We start from the raw sequence: 21,264 nt of genomic DNA, 5'->3' as shown, positions 1-21,264 counted from the left end.
AGTAAACCTCCATATGTTTTCTTTGGGGACTGTTTTGCCTTTTCATGTCCTACATCAGTTAAGATAAATGGATCAAAATACATTTAAAGCCAAAACTTTCAAAGTCATATGACGGTGTGTCAGCTGTCAGACGTCTAGACATTTCATATTATGACATTATGACTTTCTGTGAGAAAGATTTCAGAGGCATTAAAGCTCCTCAGACATCAGCTCCACTGTGAGTGATTCTGACTCGGCAGGGTTCTGTAGGTAGATTGGACCATTTCGCATCAAACCTTTCGGAGTGACTTTATTTACATCTCACCTATTCAATTATGTAGAATATTTGAAAAATCGGTTTCCCTTGAAGTTAAAACAAGCTTGTACATTGAGAAATCCCGGTTCGTGCCTTCAATCACAAATCATTGTGCGCAGAGGCGAACGCAGGCTCAAACAGTCAGATCTCTCACCAAACCGCCACTTTTCTCGAGCGCAGAGCAGCACACGCGCTTCACAGAAGTTCTTCGGGTTAACGTTTTCACAGCCACGTTGTTGTTGTTTATTTTTACTGGTTATATTTGCAACTAGAAATGAACGTTTACTGAATGTAACACCGCCCTTTTGGGACGAGAGGGGTTGTAAGATCTTTAGCTGCTGCTGCACTGGTTAAAATAGCCCTCGCGCGCTGTGCTCTGTCCGCTGCTCCTCCGCGCGCAGCTGTCGCGCGCGTAGCAGGTGCGCACTGCGCGAGGAACTCTCTCTCTCTCTCTCTCTCTCTCTCTCTCTCTCTCTCTGTCTCTCTCTCTCAAACACACACACACACACGCGCGCGCTAACTTACTCGCTCACTTCTTTACTCACACATAGCCTACTCTCGATTTTGCACGCGGGAAGGTGAAGAGCAGCGGTCAGTGCTTTAGTGGATATGGAGTGTGCGAGGCCCGTTTAACGGAGTGACCATCTCACAGAGGTAAGTCATGAACACGGTTATGTATCGAAAGATCGCTGTAGATCTCTGACTGACTGCGAGAAGCTTCTGGCTGTAATATCATGTCACGTGACACTGATTATATCCTTCCATTCCTAGATTTCCGTCTAGCGTTTGTCTCCAGATTCCCAAACTGATTACGAGAATTGGCAAGGTCACGTGACATGGACAACCCATGCATTACCGTTTGGGTAGCAGACAGAATTAGTTCAAGCTGTAAAGCAGCGTCAGCAATCACAACAAAATGTTTAGTCTTTCAGATTCCAGTGACTGGTAATTGGTGATTGATTTGACCAGGGGCCTGTTTATATTTACGGCCTGAAAGTGCGTGCTCGAGTTGTCACAGATCAAGCGTTTCAAAGGGCCCAGCTCTAAGATCAGATCTCAGCAGTCCATGCAGTTCTAGTCAGTGCTGTGTAAAATGCATAAACTGAGTCCAGATCAGCTTTTTTGAATTTTAAGTGGTGTTAAAGGTGTATAGGGCTATAGTGTCCGAGGCTTTCTGTTATTTCACATGACAAACAACCATTAGTGGGAATGCATACTTTATTAATAGTGAACCAGCAATTCACTATCAACACGTGCTGGTTTGTCATTATTGGGAGAGATTAAATCTCATTAAACAACCTTGAAGTGTATGAAGTGATCAATCATGTCCATACATTTCCCATCTGCTTTAAGTACATTTACATTTTACATTTATGTCATTTGGCTGACGCTCTTATCCAGAGCGACTTACAATTTGATCATTTTACACAGGCAGGTCAAGGTGGTGTTAGGAGTCTTGCCCAAGGACCCTAATTGGTATAGTGTAGGGCGCTTGCCCTGGTCGGGGATTGAACCCCAGCCTACAGAAGGCAAAGGTGTTAACCACTACACTAAGTGGTTTACCACTACACTACAACACAAGACCCTCCTCCAGGTGGACATGACATAAATGATGACACACAAATCCTGCAGAGGGTCTGCCACACTGATTTGATCTTCAGGACATGTGTGTGTGTGTGTGTGTGTGTGTGTATGTGTGTGTGTGTGTGTGTTTGTCCTTGTTATCTTCTATTTTCAAGACAAAACTTTCCTGACTTTGATGGAAAACCAGAGAAAATCATAAAAAAACCAGGACCAACTAAATGGTCTTGACTTTAAAATGTGGCCTCTACAAAAGCTGCGTGTTTCATTGTTTCAATTGATTTGTTACTGAGGTTAAGTATTAGGGCTAGAAAACACTTATTACATATAGATACTTACATGTATACACAATGCATGTATGTAATACATAAAACACATAGGGCATTATTTTTACATACATGTATTTACAGATATTTGTAACTTAGCTATCATAAAAGCAAACCTGTGTATGTACAGGTATTAAACTTCTTGTGTAAATGCTTTTCATGGGGGTGGGGGTGGGGGGTTCATTTACCGTAGTGAGTGTGTGTTTGTGTTTATGATTGTGCGTGGATGCACTTGTGAATCAGATGCTGCTGTGATTAGTGGGTCAAACCCCAGTGCTTGTCTGGGATCTTCGGCTGTTTACTTTGTTGTTTCAACATCCCAGTGTTGTCTCTGTGTTCCAAGACTGGAGAACTGTTCCGACACAGATTCTGCTGCTTTGTACCAGCACACATTAGGTGAAATTTAAAGTCAGAAGCATCTACTTAAAAAAATGCAACATTCTCTGCATACATATACTGACATATACTAACAAGTGTGAACAAATGTGAGATCCACAGGACCTTTACCAGCACAGAGGCCCTCTACAACAGAAGGTGTCAGAAATAGCTTGGCCATTCTGCATGTTTAGAGACCCAATTGAAATTAGATTGCTAAGGGAAGAGGATAGCCATGAGGGGCAGAATGCTGGAAGCTCTACTGTATTTCCAACACCTGCCTTACTGCCCCAGCATTTTAGCCCAAGCTATTTCAGACAGGACAGGGGTGGGGAAGGTTTGAGGAGTAGGCTGGCATGGCATGGTGGTGTATATTTAGAGGCCTCTATTTCTGCCTTGTAACTAGCCCCCCCTCCCCCCTCCCCCCATTACTACTGTCCCCTCAGCCATCCCATCAACTGGAATAAATGTCACAGCTGGCTCTGTCAGCATTTCAGGAAAGCATTCTGTGCATAATCTTCTGCATATGTGCGTCAACGTTTGTGCAAATTCCCTGAAGCTGAATTAGACCCACCCAAAATATATAAAGATCCTGGAGAAGGTGGGGGAATGTACCAAACAGAATCAATGCAAGTGCTCAGTGATGAACACTGAAATATGATCTTCAAGGCTGTCGTGCACATTTGCCAAAGGATTTCTCCTCTAGTCAGTATTTAATTTTGTTTGTCGTTCATTTTGTTCAGTCTAAAATAACATAAATTGAGTTGGGATGTCAACTTCAGATTAGAGCTTTTGTCCTCATCACATACAAACAGAGGCCTTCGAGTTTGCTTGCTTTCTCGCAGTGTTTGCTCTCAACTCTGCAAATAATGGAAGGGTCCAAACTGCAACATGTCCCTTTCAACAGAAGCAATGCCATTCTTAAACAAGAATAAACCCTTGTGGACTTTAGCGAAACAACTGACCTTGTGTTTTATATGGTTATATGACACAGATCACTGCATTTGCATACAGTAAAATGTAAACAAGTGTTTACATGAAATATGTTCTTCTATAATGGCGTCGAGTTCAATTCAAAGTCTACCAAAATATCAGCATTCAGCTCCTGGATATGACTTAACAGTTGTGTTTATATATTTTCTTCCACTCCAGAGGCTTGACAATCTCAGGTCTTTTTCCGCTTGATGGATTTTACAGCTTCATTCATTACTTCAGACCAGCCTTTTATTGTGGATCCAGAACATCATTCTGACACCTGAGGTAAGATGGTCTTACAGTTAGTCCAAAATGGTAACTTATCCTGACATTTTTGCATATCACAATGTGGCCTGTTGTCCTATGATCACAATTATGTACTTCTTTAGCAATCAAGAGACAAAAAAACATTTAATAGCTTTTCATTCTGTCTCTAACTAGACACTTCACTGTGTTCAGTTGAAAACAACACATTCTGTGTTACCTTTATTGCATAATGTGTAAAAACAGTAAACAATATTACACAAAGTGTTAAAACAGGTAACACAGAGAGGTGTGACATTATTTAATACATCACTTTTTAGAGCGTAAGCATAAAGAAATGAAACTTTAGTAGTCACTTGTTAATCAGACTGAACATAGCACTGATTTAAGTGCCATTTGTATTTGCTCTTGTCTCCCTCATGTGGATGCTGGCTGCAGTGCACCTCAGCACTTCGCTCCACAGTCGCAGTGTAAGGAGCCCCAGCAGCCCGCTGAGGCTGTGTGTGTATGGATGGGAATGGGAGCACGGGATGGCTGCATTAACTGCACACAGGCCACATGGAAAAGTAATAGCTTCACTGGACTGCTCCTTGTTCTCCTTTTAGCTCCGCAAGGTGAAGTTTCTTCATCTGCTTCCTCTTTTAGGAGTCACATCAGACATGTTTTTGCCTTACTTAAACAGTAGTATTTCTACTGGTAGAACACTTAGTGGAGCACTACTAGTAATTTAAAAGTAAATCAAGGGGAAATTCCACAAATTTAAAAAAAAATATCTACATAATTCAGTCATTCAGTCAAATTCAGTCAAGTAGTCATTCAGGATGCTCTGATGTTAAATGCCGTATTCAAAAGGCTGCATAGAGAAACTTACTGACTGACTTCTTTACTGTGGTGGTGATAGGAACTAGAGGTCACAGTGCTAATATCTACAGTGCACAATAGTCATTTTTACCAGCCTTTAGTATTATAAGGGTTTATTATAATAAACCAGTGTCTTTAAATGTTTATATGTACTATTAATGATGTTGAAATACTGGTAAACCTGAAAAACTAGCAGCTGATCTCACTAATGCTCTTGTGACTGAATGGGTTCAAATCCTCACAGCAATATTCTGCGCAACACATCTAGCATAACGACCTCCCAGAAGAGTGGAGGCGGTTACTGCGGTAAAATGGGGAAAACATCTAGTTAATACCTTTGATTTCAGAAAAAGACTGGATAAGCAGATGTCTAGATACTTCTGGATTGTTTTGCACATTCAGAGACATTAAAATCTTTTGGTTGCTGGAGAATTTAGACTTTTCTTTAACTTTGTGACTTCATATTTTCACAGCATGGGCCCAGTGTCAGATCCTGAGATGTAACTCTGAGTTTGTGGCCGCTACCTTGGAGGTGGGTGGTGGGAAAGAGGCAGGTAATGCCGGTTACTGCAGCGCCCTGCGCTCCTACGCCCTCTGCACCCGACGCACTGCCCGCGCCTGTCGAGGCGACCTGGCCTACCACTCCGCTGTACAGGGAATAGAAGACCTGCTGATACAGCATCGCTGCCCCAGGACGGGCCCAACAGCTCAGCCCAGGCCACTGCCCCAGGCACCGCTTTCTGGGGACGCCTGCTTCTATGAGAGGGGTTATGTGCAGCGTGAGGGCCGTGCCCCTGAGTACCTGCACTGTGGTGTGTTTGGTGACCCCCATGTCCGCACTTTCAGTGATGAGTTCCAGACGTGTGCTGTGCCTGGAGCCTGGCCACTCGTCGACAACCAGTACCTCTACATACAGGCCACCAGCTCACCCACCAGAGGAGGCTCTTATGCCACTGCACTCACCAAGGTCTGAACAGGGAACAGAACACTGTTTATTGTCAGTCCACAAGTACAATGACAATTCAGTTTGTAACACATTCAAGATTCGAGTTTTATTGTCATATGCTCAGCAGAAACAGGCAGTTACACTGTACAATGAAATTCTTACTTTGCAGTTCCTCCATTCACCAAATATAATCTTAATATCTTATTAAAAAATAGAAAATATAAGAATAACTCTAAAAACAATAGTAAAAAAGTACAGTTATACGTGCAAAGTTAAAAGAAAATTTTAAGTTATGTGCAAGTTAGCGCTGAAGGTAAATTCTTCAGCTACAGCTTAATTTTATTCAGGAGTTAAGTGTCCTGAACTTCATATACTGCCCTGGAATATGGTCATATGTGATTCGACCTGAAGGCCTCACAATAATAAGTTAATAACTGATATTATTGCACCAAACACTTGTAAAAATAAATAATATGTTTTCCTTATATAAAGCCTTTCCAAATCTAGAGCTATATACATTAGAACATATATCACTATTGTTGGGACCTCATATCTCAAAACCTCATATCGTTATGTCATTTTTCAGTTTTTGACATGATTTGAAAATGTCTGTTGTCCTTTACACTGTGTGTAAATTTCTTGATGAATGGGCCAAAATTACTTGGAAAAAAGTCTGATGACTTTGACTTACATTAAAAGTAAAGGTTTTCTTCCTTCTCCTGTAAAGTTCTCATTTTGGAGATACAAGGTTTTCTTCTGATAACAGCAATACGTTCTTCACATACTGTGCCCAAAGGTATCTGGACAGTTTCCATCTTTAGCCACTGGTAAACTCTAAAGAAGCTCTTTAGGTTACTTTATAAAATACTTCTTTGTTTCAGAGACAGACACTTTTAGCACAACATCAAACTGATGGTAAACTTTTTGTGTGTAAGACTTGAAAGGAATTCCAAACCAGATGCATTGAGAGCACTGTAATGTATGTAAAAGTCTGGAGCAGTTTTCCTGACAGGGATGTCAGTAAGCTTGTGTTCATGAACTCAGAAGAGTACATTTTGGATGCAAATCTGCAGGAGCCTCCAATAAATTTCATAATGCATAAGGAATAATGTTCAGATACATCAGCCACCTGTTGAAAGAATATTTTGCCCAAAAGAAAATGACAGTCTTGAAATACTCAGTTTAAAATAAATGCCAGGTCCTTTGCTCTTTTTAAATCTTTAAGCAAGGCCAAATACTTTCCTCATTTGGAAATTCAAAACCAAAAGGTTTGGAATTCAAAAGGTATGAGATTACATTTTATGACATTCCTCAACTCTTAAAACCTCTCTCCGCCCCCCGTTCCCCTCTGCTGCAGATCACCATTATCTTCAAGAACTGGCGGGAGTGCGCGGAGCAGCAGGTCTACCAGGCGGAGCTGGATAACGTACCCCCGGCCTTCGCGGACGGTTCCACGAGCAGCGGGGAGCGGCGGGGTCAGCACAGCCTGCGCGTGCGCTCCCAGGCGCCAGGACGCCACGCTGAGATCTGGGCGGCGCACATCGGCACCACGCTGGTGGTGCGCCAGAGCGGGCGCGCGCTGGGCCTGGCCGTGCGCTCGCCGCGCGCCATCGTTGAGTCGTACACGCCGGAGCAGGACGTGCAGCTGTGCGTGTGGGGCTGCCCGAGCTCCCAGCGCTTAGACACGCCGCACGCGCTGCCCACTGCGGCTGCGCACGCACACTGCTCCGCGTTGCTGCCTTCGCGCGACATTTACTTCCAGGCTTGCCTCTTCGACCTGCTGGTCACCGGGGACATGAACTCCAGCTCCTCCGCCCTCGACGCCCTGGAGGACGCACGTGGTATGATCACTGACCCTATGAAGGTGCATCTGCGGGCAGCTGCAGGGGTCAGGGTCGCGCCGCGACTGCCCGCGCTGCTGGCCGCCACTTTAATCACACTGAGACTCGCACTGTGAATTGACCCGTCCATGCTCCGCCCACAAATGTGGCCCTTTTTCTTTTCTTTTTTTTTTTAGAAATGTTGAAAGGAAAATTGACAAAACCCCCATTCAGACACACACACACCCATCTTTAACCAGCAACACGGTCCCACACACATGAACACTCATACACACCACAGCTGCGTTCCAAAAGCTAGGCTGTGTTTCAAATGTCTTCCTACATAGGTCATGAAACAATGGCTTCTTCTCCTAAGCAGTGCCTTACATGTCTGACAGAAAGCCATTCATATTCAACTAAAACTGCACAACTCCCCATCTAACATTTAGTGCACTATTTGGGTGTAGAAGGCATAGTTTCATGACCTAATGACTATAGGCTATAGAGAGTAGGGAGCCATTTGAGATTCAGGCCTAGGCTGCTGTCCAGGTGGGCAGTGTTTCTAGACTGCTACTTTATTGAAGGCAGTTCCAAACAGAAGGTTCTTCTAAATAGAGTCAGGAAATGCAGCCTACATCCAGACAGCTATCAAGGATGCTACAGGAATATCCAGGGATGTGGGAAGGGGTGTTTTAAGTTGGAGTGTGGAAATTTTAAGGTCATGGGATGAGAGATTATACTGATGCACATTCTCTCTCTCAGTGTTTGAAATACTCCCTGGTATTTTGGGGATCCCATGCTGGCTGGCTACTCTAGCACTGGTTGGCTGCTAATGCACTCTTCGTAGCGATGCTAGCTTCAATAGCAACAGAATATTTGGTCTAACAATTCTTCTTTTTTTTCTTTTTTTTTTTGGTAATGCACTCTTACACACATTAAGTGAGATCTTACACATCTCTTCAGTTCAACTTGTGATAATTCACTATTGCCATGAATCTCTTGGGAAATGGGGCGAGTTTTCAGATTTACAAATATGCTATGGCATATTGTAAAGTTTTATAGAGAAATCCTGTGCATAGGCTATGCTTGCCTATGAATGACCAACTGGGTGAACAAATATGCTGCAGTGCCACTCTGAGACAGACCAGCGCTGCATCAGTAGTTAGATTAAAAACACCAAAGATAGAAGGCAGCATGTCATACATTTATTTTCAGGAACAGATTTTTGATTTTGAGACATTCGGGGGATCAAGAGCCTAATTAGCAGGCCCTGAACCCCCCTGGTCCCCCTGTATTTTGCACCTTATGCTCTCTGATCTCTGGATGACCTTTAGGCAAATTAACTGAGCGACGACCAATCAGATTGTTGACGTGTTGCGGTAACTGATTGGGTCTAACCCATAATTTAACGTTGGAATGCACACAGAGCAGGATGTATATTTATAAAAAATTATTATTTTAAACTAGACTAGAATGATTTTTTAAAGTTTAATAATAATATTAGACTGCTTTGGGGCTCAGAACTGGCTTATAACTCTATATACGCTTTCTCTCTTTGCATTTCAACCTGCTTGTGTTAACAGTTGTTGAAGGACGTGATTCGGCTCACTGTAATGAAAATACAACTTTCACTTAACAGGGAACAGCTATTGAAGATATTGATATTATATACATAAATTGTACAAATACACACTTTAAATGTTTTCACTTATGCCAAAATTATTGTAAGTTCAGAGCTTTGTATTTTTTTTAGCAGTTGCAATCCTGAAATCACTTCCCATGTCCCTGAAGGTATCCTTCATGGTCTTCTATTGCCCAGAATCCTTTGCACACGCATCAGACCCGGAGAAATTTCAAGAGAAACGTAAACAGATAAAGCTAACTACTACTTATTGATCAAAAGACCAAGGGAATGTACAGTAAAACATACAATGTGCTACTTCTTTAGTTTTATATCTGTTTAAGAGTGTGTAAACTGAATGCACGGTGTGAAATGCACCTGTTTTCAATTTTTAGTTGCAGGATGGCATTTAATAAACATGTACTGACATGTAAAAAACAGCTAAGGAAAACACAGGAATATACAGTACATCTGTTGAAAAGAGTCACAGGGCCATGCACAGCAGGCAGTAGCAGTTTCACTTTGTTTTTCTCGACTGCTGCTATAGAAGCATGGACATAAACTAGTGGCTTTAATGGATGATGATTGGTTTGTGGGGCAGTACCCCTCTAAATGACCCCCTGACGCTAGTCCAGTAGTCAGGGAGGTGGTGATTCAGGGGCCCTGAGGATGGCTCATTCCACTTGTAGCAAACAGCCCAGCGCACACACACACACACACACACACATATAATATTTAGACACTCATACGAATGAGACCCTTATAGTCTCATATACACAATAAGCCCACTCATACACACTGCATACACACTTCTTAGCTTATTTGTCTTGATTTGTCAAGTTAATTTACAGCTCGTTAACAAGCATTGCCCGTTAAGTTTCAAATGAAATTTATTTTGAAAGTGTGTGAAAGGGCACACCGTTAGGATAGCTCAGATGGTTTAGGAGCTGACGCATAAGTGAGCTAATATTAGCATGGTGGTAAATTCATCTAGATCAGTGTTTCCCCACGCAGTCCTCAGGGGACTTCCAGACAGTCCACACTTTTCCCGCATCCCTATGTATTGTGAGTTAGGTTGGACTGTCTGGGGATTCTGATGAGGGGGTTAGGAAACACTGATTTAGGTAGTTTCCAACCTGAATTTCTCATTAGATAGAAAGGGATTTTACTAACATTCTGTAGGCTAAGTCTGGTCCAACCTACATGGATAGATCAGATAACACTGAAAGACCCAACATTTCCCAACAAACACCAAAGGAATAGTGGCAGCCGGCCTTTTGTGCTGTTTCAGAATAAAAAGGACAAACCAAACAAAGAATCAAAAAAGAACATTCTAAAACAATGTGAATGGTTTTGGTAGTGGTAACCTACGGTGGCGGAGAAGACCCAACATACTGCAAACAAAAAACATTCTAGAACATTGCAGATGGTAAAGAACATTTTAGAGAGTCCCAACAATATCAAATATGTAGTGCACCCCACACCAGCGTTTGGGTTTGTTGGAGAACGCTGGGTCAGGGTGTTCTTCGCTTTGGGGATGAGCGGATTGATACGGATTAATGTCAGTGTTTCCTAACGTTTCCTTTGAGAATCAGTCCTCACTTGAACATATTGACAGGTTTCCTTTAACCAGTAACTCTGAATATTTATCTTGTTCTGAAATGTTAAAAAAGCAAGTGATTGTGAGGAATCCTAACAACCGCTGTCTCTCTCTGCTCCTCACACCGACGCTGTGAATGATCTGCTGTAATGGCGCTTCATATGGAGTTCTTTCACTCAAATAGTCTTATTTTAGCTGTTTATTTAAGACTAGTGCAAGGGCTTTCAAATATGCATCGTGATGTCCACGTTTACTGGTTTTCACTTTAGAAACGACAAGGTTTTACCCTATTAACTTGCACAAGAAAACTTTTTACACTACTGGTAGTGGTAACCTACGGTGGCCGAGAAGGCGCAGCAAACTGTAAACAAACAAGCAAACGAAAAAACGAGCTGCAAACGCAGAAAACATTTTCATCAAAATGACAGCGTGGGGGCTGCATTTTAAAAATTCGTTGACACCCGGCAAACCCAGAAAGCAGTGTCATTAATATGACGACACCGAGGTTAGCTACTTTTTATAAATAAAGAAGAAACACGTGCAACTCCAGAAACGCTGAAAAGCCAGTCACAAATCACGGGAATGTCTCCGGAGGACGGAGCCATTCAGACTTTTAAATTCTATGCAGCACAAACATTCACCGGTAAAGTAGGTCAACTTCACTGCAGCAATCAACACTGTATCGCAATGGGAATGAGCTGAGTTTAACTGTAACAGTATAACTGGTAATAGCAGATAAATACCACAGCACAGCTACGGCATGTCAGAGAGCAAACTGGCCAGCCAGGTTCACCATGAACTTGGGATGTGAGCGCCTTCGTGTCGTCTTCTGTCAGTGATATTCCATCATATGTCACCCCCTTTGTGCCCTTTGAGTCTTCCAGAAACATTTCCCTTGTGTTGTGATTGGCTTTGCAGTGTTTCTGAAGTTAGATGCGTTTTCTTTATTTGCACTGTGTTGGTAAAATGTAGCCATATTTGTAATTTGTCATTTTAATGACAGGTTTTTTTTTTCTGTTTTTGCAAAATGTTTGAGTTTGCAAAGTGTTTAAATTGAACTACAAGTAGGGTCTTGTCGGCCACCGTAGGTAACCTCAGTGTCTAAAGAAAAGCAGTGTTATGGATTAAAAGAAAAAAAAAACACTGGCATCCATACTGTGAATTTGTGGTTATACTGATGTAATTGAATGGCAGCTATTACCTAATAGTACGTTTTATACAAATAATCAGTAATGCCTCATTCACTATATATAGAGTTTAATGTAGTGCAGTACTAGACTGTACTCTGACTGTCAGTAAAACTCATCTTGAAAATTTGATTACTGATCATCTTAAATAGGTTTATTGTTACAGTGTCTCCAAACAAGATATAGTTTTATGAAATGTAAGCCAAATAACCACAGTGTTAATTTATTTTTATGCTCAAGTTATAGTGATACAAACTATAGCTTGGTTGCTAAAATTGAATAATGTTGTTTTAATGTAAAAAAGTTACTATGACTGATATGTTTGATTTTTGTTTACTGGAAGCACACAGTGGACTCTAGGAGACAGTCTGGCACTGACTCCCAGACAACTATTTCATTATGTTTTTTAAAAAGTATGTTAATCCAATGACATTGATGGTTAAATCTCGAGATGCTGTTTTTCAGTTTGTGTTATGTATGAGTATCAGGTTTAAAACAGTGTTAGAAAGGTAACTACTTTTGTGTCAACATATACAGTGAGTCACTTAATGTGCACATATATAAATACAATCACATCTGTTCAAATAACTTGCACTGGCCTCTTTTGTCATTTTACATGTTACCTATTACCAAAGAAAAGTTACGACCCTTGAGCTGCATGGAAAGAAGAATGGAGAATGTCAGGAGGTAAGTTGGAAAACTTGACTGGAAGGTGTTTGGACATTTATTACCTTATTATAAACTGTACCAGTAGATTCCTGTAATGATTATACTGTCAGGGTGGAGCCTATCCCTTTCTTCCACATTTATTCAGATCTATCTCTGTGACTTTGTGGAAGGTAATATGACATTGCTCCTTCCTTTAGCATTGTAGAGAATTCAGGACTGGATATTTTGATTGCAGCTTTGATTGCTTATATCAGGGCTGCCCAATGTGGGGCCAGTAGGCCAAAGTTGGCCAATGGTAATGTTTAATTTGGCCATCCAGGTTACCCTAACCGCACCTCCTCACCCAGTGAGAGAGCAAATATATTTTTATCCTGTATAACCTATTACATTCTTAATGTCCTTGTTTTTAAAGTATGTTAGTAATTATAGTACATAATACATATTTATATTACCTTCTTTATTTTTATACTGCTTTTGTGTTTTTTGGATGCCTGTCCGCCATAATCCTTGCACTTTGGCCCCAGACAAAACATTTGGGCACTCCTGGTTTATATAATACCAAGTAATATTCTGCAATACATTTTCATGTTTCATGTTTGTGACCTAGACTGGGATGGAAAAAAGACATTTCAGTGTTGCTTATAAGGACAACTCAGTAGGTGGCAGCATAGCTATCTCCAAGAAGAGAATGAGATGAATTTGCTCAGTCAACTGATATGACAGACTACGTGCTGCTGCCCATGTTCTCCTGACTGGTGATGTAAAGCACTTTTGTACATACAGTTAGACACAGGTTCTTTGTTGAAGATTGGATTTGTTCTCAATTTGTAGATAATGTCACACTTCACACTTTTAAATCCACTTCAGTATACTAAGATTTTAAAATAAAGGAAGGGCTGTCTGGAGTCTATGAACTTGGTCTGTGCTCTTAGTGGAGTGCCCTGCGTCAGTCTTTTAGCTAAATTGTTTAGACAGAAGCACATTAAGAAGGCAAGCTTAGCTGCACTTAATTATAGTGCTGACTTTAAAATTGATGACTCGGCAGTATTCCAAGCTCATAGCTTTCAGGTCACTGTGTCAGTGTGCTCGGTGGTAAATCACAGGTTCGTGGAATAATACATGCAATAAAATTATTTCTGAATTTCAAAGACAATATACCGAGTGCCTTTTTTTTTTTTTTAGGTATTTCCACTCTGTAATATGTTGCCACATCTTTCACAGTCAACTGTGAGTTGTAATGCACCATACCAGTTTTGGCATTAAGAAAAAAATGTCTGGTGCAATGCATATTATTTTATTTTGTATACCACATTACAGTAGCTAGTGGTTAAATGTACCAAAAACAGTCATTATTCATTTCCCACCCTCTCTTTAGGCCCTAAAACAGGCTGTTTTTGTTACTGTCCCTTTATGACTGATATATCTAAAAGACCTCTGTTCTGATTGACTTGTAATTGTGCCTAGTTCAAAAAGCAGTCTTGGCTGAAACACTTCTTAGAACTTCAATATGAATTTTATGCATGTGTTAGTTTTTGTGACAAAAAGAAAACAGGACGTTTTGCAGCTTAGTTTCTATACATATACTATATAGGCTGGGGAGTGAATAGATCTTTTTTTTCCAAATAGAAATGAGCATTAGATTTTCCAGTGACATAGGCCCTTTAAAGCACTATCCCTACAAAAAACATAAGCCTGTGCTTTCTCCTTTAAATTGCTAACACATGCCATGATCATTAGCCTACTCACTTAGAAAGGCTGTCTGGTCTGACTAATCAGTCTTTTATTAGGGAGCATAACTAATGCCGGTCCACTCAGTTTATGCCAACACAGTCTTGGTAAAATCTGGGGACTCATGTAAGAGGCTATATATGACTGACACTACTTACATAGGGTACTAGATTCTAGGCCAGTCCAACAAACAAACAAACAAACAAAAGCTCTGCTTAAATAACTGTTTCGAGAAAGACCAAGCAATTACTGTCAACATGTGTACAATACAGGACCAAGAGAACACGATGTATCTGATAGGCTGCCCATGTAGGGGGACGGACGTCAGGCCCGCCTCTTGGTACTGTAACTCAAAGCTCTCCGCGCCTCCCCTTTCTCATTAGGGCAGGAGCACATGCGGTGCCCATGCACCTCTGCTGAACGCTCATTGGTCAGTGACGACACAAACAACGTACCAGGCCAATCAGAACATCTGCCAAGAAATCGAACACACTGTGCACGCGTTGTTCACATGCAGGCCCGACACGCAGGTAGCAACCTCGTATTCAAAAGCCGAGTGTGTGGCTTCAGAAGTTGCTAAATAGCCCATATAACCGCTGGGTCTCTTTCACTGTTTACAGCCCTTCCACAGAAGCAACAGAGACAAAAACAAAGCTAGCATCAAAACAACTGATGAAGTTATAAGAGCTTTAAGAGACGTTATCCCAGTACACGGGCAGTGAGGCTTAACTTTAGCAGCGAGAAGAGAAGCAAATTTGGCAGTAGCTGCCATAACGTTTGAATCGTGCTAATCTTTCACCTGCAAGGATGGTTGTGCTGACAAAGAAGCCCAAGACTTTCGAGGTTGAGTTCCGTGACCCCAGCAAGGCTTTTTACCGCAGTGGGGATAAAGTGGCTGGCAGAGTGGTCTTGGAAGTGTCGGAGGTGACCGTAGTCAAGGCTGTGAAACTGTATGGAATCGGCTGCGCCAAAGTGGAGTACCACAAAGGAAAGCAGCGCTGCAGGGATGAAGTGGAGTACCTGAGATATGAAGATGTTCTTCACGTTGACCAGCAGCCCACAGGTAAGCGGGTCACAGTGCGTGGATACGCTGTTGTACTTTACTGCAACATCATTAAAAATTGGTACCCAGTTCATATCCCAGTTTTTACTGTTCATTTCTGCAGGGATGCCCGACTGCACTATATCTGAGATGGTTGGCTAACATGGTTTGATTATTGTCTGCGTTTCAGACTTGGATGGCTCAGTTACTCTTAGACCTGGAAAAAAGTATGAATACATGTTCGGATTCGAGCTTCCCCAGTCAGGGTGAGCATCTTAACATACCTACAAAGTAAACAAAGCATGTCTGTAAATATTTGCCTGTCATTTTCTGAATCAGATGTATATAATGTATTTATTTTTATTTTCACAGGCAGTTGGTGTCCTCATATAAAGGCAAGTTTGGCTCCATTCAATATTATGTCAAAGCAGTGATGGAGCGGCCCTCCCACTCAGATGTGGAGAGCAAGAAGTACTTTCAAGTGGAGGAACCACTGGATGTTAACACGCTGGAGCTCTCGGTAAGACAGCATAGTCAGTGGTATCCATAGTTCACTTCATTAAAATTAATCTGTTGTAGGCAATGCCTTGTGTAAAAGGCAAAGGAGGGGAAATTGATCATCCTGATTTGCCCGATCCTTCACTTCTCAGTTTCCAGCCACTGGTGCGAAGGAGAAGAGGATGACCTGCATGTTCATTCCTGATGGCCGTGTATCCATTGTGGCCAAGATCAACCGCAAAGGCTTCTGCGAGGGAGAGGACATCTGCATCAATGCCAAATTTGAGAACACCTGCTCTCGCATCATCATTCCCAAAGCTGCCATCATAGGCACACACACGTACCTGGCCAATGGCCGCAAAAAGGTGTTCAGAGAGAAGATCTCTGCTGTCAGGGGTGATCATATCATCTCTGGCATGTGTGATGTATGGCAGAGCAAGAGCATCCGTGTGCCTAAGCTGAAACCAACTGTCCTTGGTTGCAACATCATCCATTTGGACTACACTCTGATGGTAAGCTTAAGCACATACCTGTTCGAGCCATTTCACAAGATCATCCAAACTCGCTGAAATAAAAGTTATTCTTGGCTTACAATCAAAAATAAAAATAGTTTTTCCCCAAAGAGCTCCATTTGGCACTTAAAAAAAAACAAAACAATGTATCTCTTAATATTTCCTGTGTCTTTTATGTGCTTCAGATTTATGTGCACATCCCTGGCAGTGAGAAGCTGATCTTGGAGCTTCCCCTGGTGATTGGGACCATCCCCTACAATGGCCTTGCCAGCCGCACCAGTAGCATGTGCAGCCAGGAGTGCAGTGCAGCCTCCAACAGCGTGGTATCCATGCCCTCTGCACCTCCCAGTTACAGCGAGATCCCCCAGCATGGCCACCTGGACAGCCCCATCACCCCACTCCTGGATGACTATGATGAAGATGACTGCCCCATCTTCATGAATGTTGGAGAATACTATCACACACCTCCTCCTGCCTATACTGAGGTACGCAGATCTAGTCATATATGAATTTGGCTCAGCTTGTAAGGAATCCAGAAGTGAGTTGGCACAGGCAAAGGCTTACCCTGTCCCCCTCTTCTCTTGTGTTCCAGGTGGATGAGGACTGCAATGACAGTGACATTAACGTTCAGTTGGGCTAAACGGCTAAAGTTGCAAGAACTATAAAAGGAGATGATAAGACTTGAAACCAGACAGCAAATTTTTTTTTCTACTTTATTAGTCCGTCAATGAACGGATGAGATGGGCAGAGATCTACACTACTCACAAAAAGTTGGGGATATTTGGCTTTTTGGGTAAAATTTCAGGATGAACCTAAATGCACCCTAACTTATACAGGTGAACTTAATGTGACCTTTGCTAAACTTTTGAATGCACATGTCCAGCTGTTCAGTGTTGTCAGTACTTTTTGAACAACTTGCTGTTCTCTAACAAGGAGCTTAACAGCAAGGTGGTGGTGGTGGGGTTACAGTGTGGGCAGGTGTGTCTAGTCAATACAGATCTGCCCTACACTTTGTGAATGGTACAGTGACAAGCCCATACTATTTGAATAACATCATTAATCCAGTCATTGTGCCTCTGCATGAACACCACAGGCCTAATTTCATCTTCATGGACGACAGTGCTCCAGCTCACTGAGGTCATATCATTAGGGAACAGCTGCTGGAGACTAGGGTACCTCAAATAGAGTGGCCTGCACTTTCTCCAGACCTGAATCCCAAAGAAAACCTAAGGGATCAGCTGAGTCACTGTGTAGAGGCTCGTAACTCTGTACCCCAGAACCTCAATGACCTGAGGGCAACGTTAGACTGAATATACGGTCTGTTTTCATTCTTATTTCTGGGGTATCCTCAGTGTTAGAGATCTGATTGTTTTTCAGATAGATGTTGAACTTTGCCATATTGGTGTAACATTAAGCCTGCATTTATAGTCATTCCAGATCGGAATGTAAAAGAATGAAAGAGCAGTGTAATATATTTTCAGATTAATTTGCCAGATTAGATTTAAAGGACAGCTTTAGCACTTCCTCACTTTAGCATACATCTTTGAATCAGAGTAAATGGTTTGTTTTGGTTTTTGTTTGTTGTGAAAATCAATAACTATAATGGCTCTTGGTCTATGTAAAACAAGTTTAAGTTGTTCTAATAGTTTGATTTACTTTCGTTCTAGAAATCATAATAGACTTGAGCACAGAATATCTGTAATTCATCTTTTGTTTAGTTAGTTGACAGAATTTGAAATTGTAATTAAGAAATTTTGTATTTTTTTTGTATTAAACTTTTAAGGGCACAATGTAAGTTCATAAATAAAGCTGAAATGAATTTTTCTCTAAATGTGTGTTTTGTACTAAATGTAAGACTGCACACTCATTCATTGTCTTCAAGGACAGTCAAGGTGGTACTGTTCTCTTAAGTATTCACTGACCCATTTAACAAAGTCCAGACATCGTTTTAGTTTTAGTTTCAAGCATTTTAATTCATTGCACTAGACTTGCCTTCATGTTGGTCAGTTCATGCTGTTTTATGGGAAGTATTATCAGGACAGACTCTGCCTTCCTTGATGACATATGAGTAGATTCCTGTGCGGAGTGCTTAAGTAGGATAGGACTACTGCAATGTAGGGGAAAGGTCGGCAACAGGATATAAAAAAGTACCCATGACTCAAAACCATGGCACCCAATATTATTAAATTGGCACCCTGAGTATCATAAGCTATTCAGAAACTGTTGACTGCTATTGACCTATGGGTTTACTATCTGCCAGCAATGTGGTTGGCACCAGGTTGATTAGCCTTTCATCCACTGGCACACTAAATTAGTGAGTGGAATAACAGCAAGAACACAGTCAATGTTAGATACAATATATGGGTCCTGTTCTCTCTTAACCAGTCGATTGATAATTAATATATTGTGAATCGGCAATTAAGCAAAACAAACCCATTATCTGTGTTAAATGCATTTAATATATGGCCCTCTACTCTGTTAATAATTGAGATGGTATTGGATACAGTTGAAGGTCATCCAAAATCTGCTGCTCTTATCTGAAAGTGTCAGTGTTATAATGTCACATTTGCTGCAGTCATGTTATCTTAATGTTAAAAGTCATATTTAACTACCTACACAAAAAAGCAATACATTGAAAATGTATTGTATATTCCACTGACAATTTTGAATATACTGGCAATATATATGCCATTTGAATTTGGCTATTTGTTCGTCTTCACTTTCTACACACTTTTTTAGCTCTTAAGTAATTCAAAGAAGGATTTAAGTGTCTTGGTTTTTACCAGGGACACCAGGGAACGTGCAAAGTTGCAGGCAAAGTACGGCATGGGCTTCGGAAGGCATACACTCATGAGGGCATGCATCCATTACAGCACATGTGAAACGTGTCAAGGGCGAATTCAGTAAGTCAGAAACATGATACTGTTGTTTACCCTAATGACAATGATTAACTGTGATGATTAAGTGTTTGTAATACAAGTTTAAGTTGTTCTTATAGTTTATTTGCTTTCATTCTAGACATTGTATTTAGTCATGATGCACCTGAGCACAGAATCTCTTAAATTTGTCTGTTTAGTTCGGTTATTTGACAGAATTAGAAAATTGTAATTAAGAAATGTATATCTTTTTTCTTCAGCCCCAAGGGGCATGATATAAGTTCATAAATAAAACTGAAATCTGTTTCATGCTAACTGTAAGACTGCACACATTAAAACAGCATGTGTATACTGTGTAATCACTCATTCATAGTCTTCAAGGACAGTTGAGTTAGTACTGCTCGCTTAAAAGGAAAGGACATAAGTATTCAAGTATTCATTCATCTAATACATCAATTTAGTTTTAGTTTGAAGCATTTTAATTAATCGCACTACACTTTCTTACATCTTGGTCAGCACATGCTGTTTTATAGGAAGTAAAATCAGAGGAGAGAATCTGCTTGCCTTGATGACATGTGAGTAGGTTCCTGAGCAGAGTGCTTGAGTGGGATAGGGCTACTGCAATGTAGGGGATTAGGTTGGCAACAGGATATAAAAAAAACTACCCATGACACAAAGCCATGGCACCCAATATTATTAAATGGGCACCTGTTTTGTATAACAAGGTATTCAAATACTGTTGACTGCTATTGACTGATGGCCAGTAATGTGGTTGGCACCAGGGTGATGATCTTTAACTTACTTGGGCACACTAAATGAGTGAGTGCAACAAAAACAAGAACACAATTGATGCTAGACACAATATATGAGCTTTTGCCCCCTAAATCAGTCAAATCATCACTATAATATTGTGCATTTCAAACTAACACAATATCTGTGTTAAATAAGTACAGTATGAGGCTGACCAATTGAGATGGTCATTCAAAATATACTGTTCTTATCCAACAATGACACTATTGTAGTGTCAAATTGCTGCTGTCACCTTATCTTAAAATAGTCATATTTAGCCACCTACACAAAAATACATTGAAAACAAATCACTATATGTTCTATTAACCCTTTTCAATATATTGACAATATATAACATTTCATTTTCACCTCAGCAATTTGTCCATTTTCACTCTCTGCACACTCTGTTAGTTTTGAGTAATTCAAAGAAGGCCTTAAGTGCCTTGGTTTTGAAAAGGACACCAGGGAACATGAAAAGTTGCAGGAAAAGTACAGAACAGACTTCAGAAGGCATACATGCATGAGGGCATACATGCATTACAGCGAATGTGAATCATGTCAAGGGCGAACTCAGCAAGTCTGTAGCCATCAAATCAGAAACCCGATGCTGTTGTTTATCTGCTCAGCAGCTGTCTCCCTAAAAAGAGAGCCTACCCGAAAAAGGAGCAGGATGTATCTTCTCTCCCTCACTCGCGTTCTCCTTTTCTAGCTGTCGTCAACCTACAGCCCCCTCCAATTTTAGCAGCAACCGTGGACCAAGCCAAGTAGGAATATGTCATCTCCCAGCCTCACCGTGCTGGTCCTAAAGCCTTTCAGATGATTACAAACATTTAACTCCACTGCAAGCAGTGAAGTTAAGAAAAACAGCCAGTGGTCAGTCTACAATAGAGTCGTGTGGAGACTTGGAAGTGGCTCAGTCTCTGCAGTGATATTTGGTGCACCGAGGCCGCTATGTTTGCTGAGCCATTCAAACCAAAATGTCAAGCAGGCACTTTCTATGCTGAAGCACAGCCTAACACCCTTCACACAGACACATGCATACACACACATATGCACACATAGAAAACCATATAGCATGGTCTGTTACTTAATTCAAAGGGATAAGCTATATTATACTCAATGTGCTAAAGCATTTTTAAGCTGACAGTCATAGTTAAAGATTCAATATTGCATCTCCTTCACTAACAATGCCCCCTGACAGATATACTGATTGGCATGGTGGGTTCGTCCCTGCCCATGATTGGTTTGGAGCATCACTTTTCTACGTGAAAATAAGGTAACGAATCCTCTACAGAGTAC

General features: G+C 41.2%; 2 protein-coding genes across 2 annotated transcripts; both read left to right on the top strand.

Moving 5' to 3' along the window:
* Nucleotides 1-766: 766 nt before the first annotated feature.
* hjv (hemojuvelin BMP co-receptor) lies at nucleotides 767-9,519 on the top strand. The gene is made up of 5 exons (XM_017713107.2): nucleotides 767-949; nucleotides 3,730-3,837; nucleotides 4,255-4,430; nucleotides 5,151-5,644; nucleotides 6,981-9,519. The coding sequence occupies exons 3-5, from the start codon at nucleotides 4,328-4,330 to the stop codon at nucleotides 7,578-7,580; spliced, it is 1,197 nt and encodes a 398-aa protein (XP_017568596.1). The 5' UTR covers nucleotides 767-949; nucleotides 3,730-3,837; nucleotides 4,255-4,327; the 3' UTR covers nucleotides 7,581-9,519.
* A 5,270-nt stretch (nucleotides 9,520-14,789) lies between these two features.
* On the top strand, nucleotides 14,790-16,987 carry txnipb (thioredoxin interacting protein b). The gene is made up of 6 exons (XM_017713108.2): nucleotides 14,790-15,311; nucleotides 15,481-15,556; nucleotides 15,663-15,810; nucleotides 15,941-16,300; nucleotides 16,486-16,785; nucleotides 16,893-16,987. The coding sequence occupies exons 1-6, from the start codon at nucleotides 15,056-15,058 to the stop codon at nucleotides 16,938-16,940; spliced, it is 1,188 nt and encodes a 395-aa protein (XP_017568597.1). The 5' UTR covers nucleotides 14,790-15,055; the 3' UTR covers nucleotides 16,941-16,987.
* Nucleotides 16,988-21,264: the final 4,277 nt, after the last annotated feature.

This window comes from Pygocentrus nattereri, chromosome 3 (assembly GCF_015220715.1).
Source record: "Pygocentrus nattereri isolate fPygNat1 chromosome 3, fPygNat1.pri, whole genome shotgun sequence".
Lineage (NCBI taxonomy): Eukaryota > Metazoa > Chordata > Actinopteri > Characiformes > Serrasalmidae > Pygocentrus > Pygocentrus nattereri.
Note: the sequence above shows the minus strand (reverse complement) of the source record. Positions and strands in the feature narration are given on the sequence as shown.

Bases quoted from the DNA above. Each gene is read 5' to 3' on its own strand.
- hjv (XM_017713107.2), top strand. From the start codon at position 4,328: ATGGGAATGGGAGCACGGGATGGCTGCATTAACTGCACACAGGCCACA. The intron at 4,431-5,150 runs GTGAAGTTTCTT...ATATTTTCACAG, and splicing joins TCTCCTTTTAGCTCCGCAAG to CATGGGCCCAGTGTCAGATC. The intron at 5,645-6,980 runs GTCTGAACAGGG...CCTCTGCTGCAG, and splicing joins ATGCCACTGCACTCACCAAG to ATCACCATTATCTTCAAGAA.
- txnipb (XM_017713108.2), top strand. From the start codon at position 15,056: ATGGTTGTGCTGACAAAGAAGCCCAAGACTTTCGAGGTTGAGTTCCGT. The intron at 15,557-15,662 runs GTGAGCATCTTA...TTATTTTCACAG, and splicing joins TTCGAGCTTCCCCAGTCAGG to GCAGTTGGTGTCCTCATATA. The intron at 15,811-15,940 runs GTAAGACAGCAT...TTCACTTCTCAG, and splicing joins TTAACACGCTGGAGCTCTCG to TTTCCAGCCACTGGTGCGAA.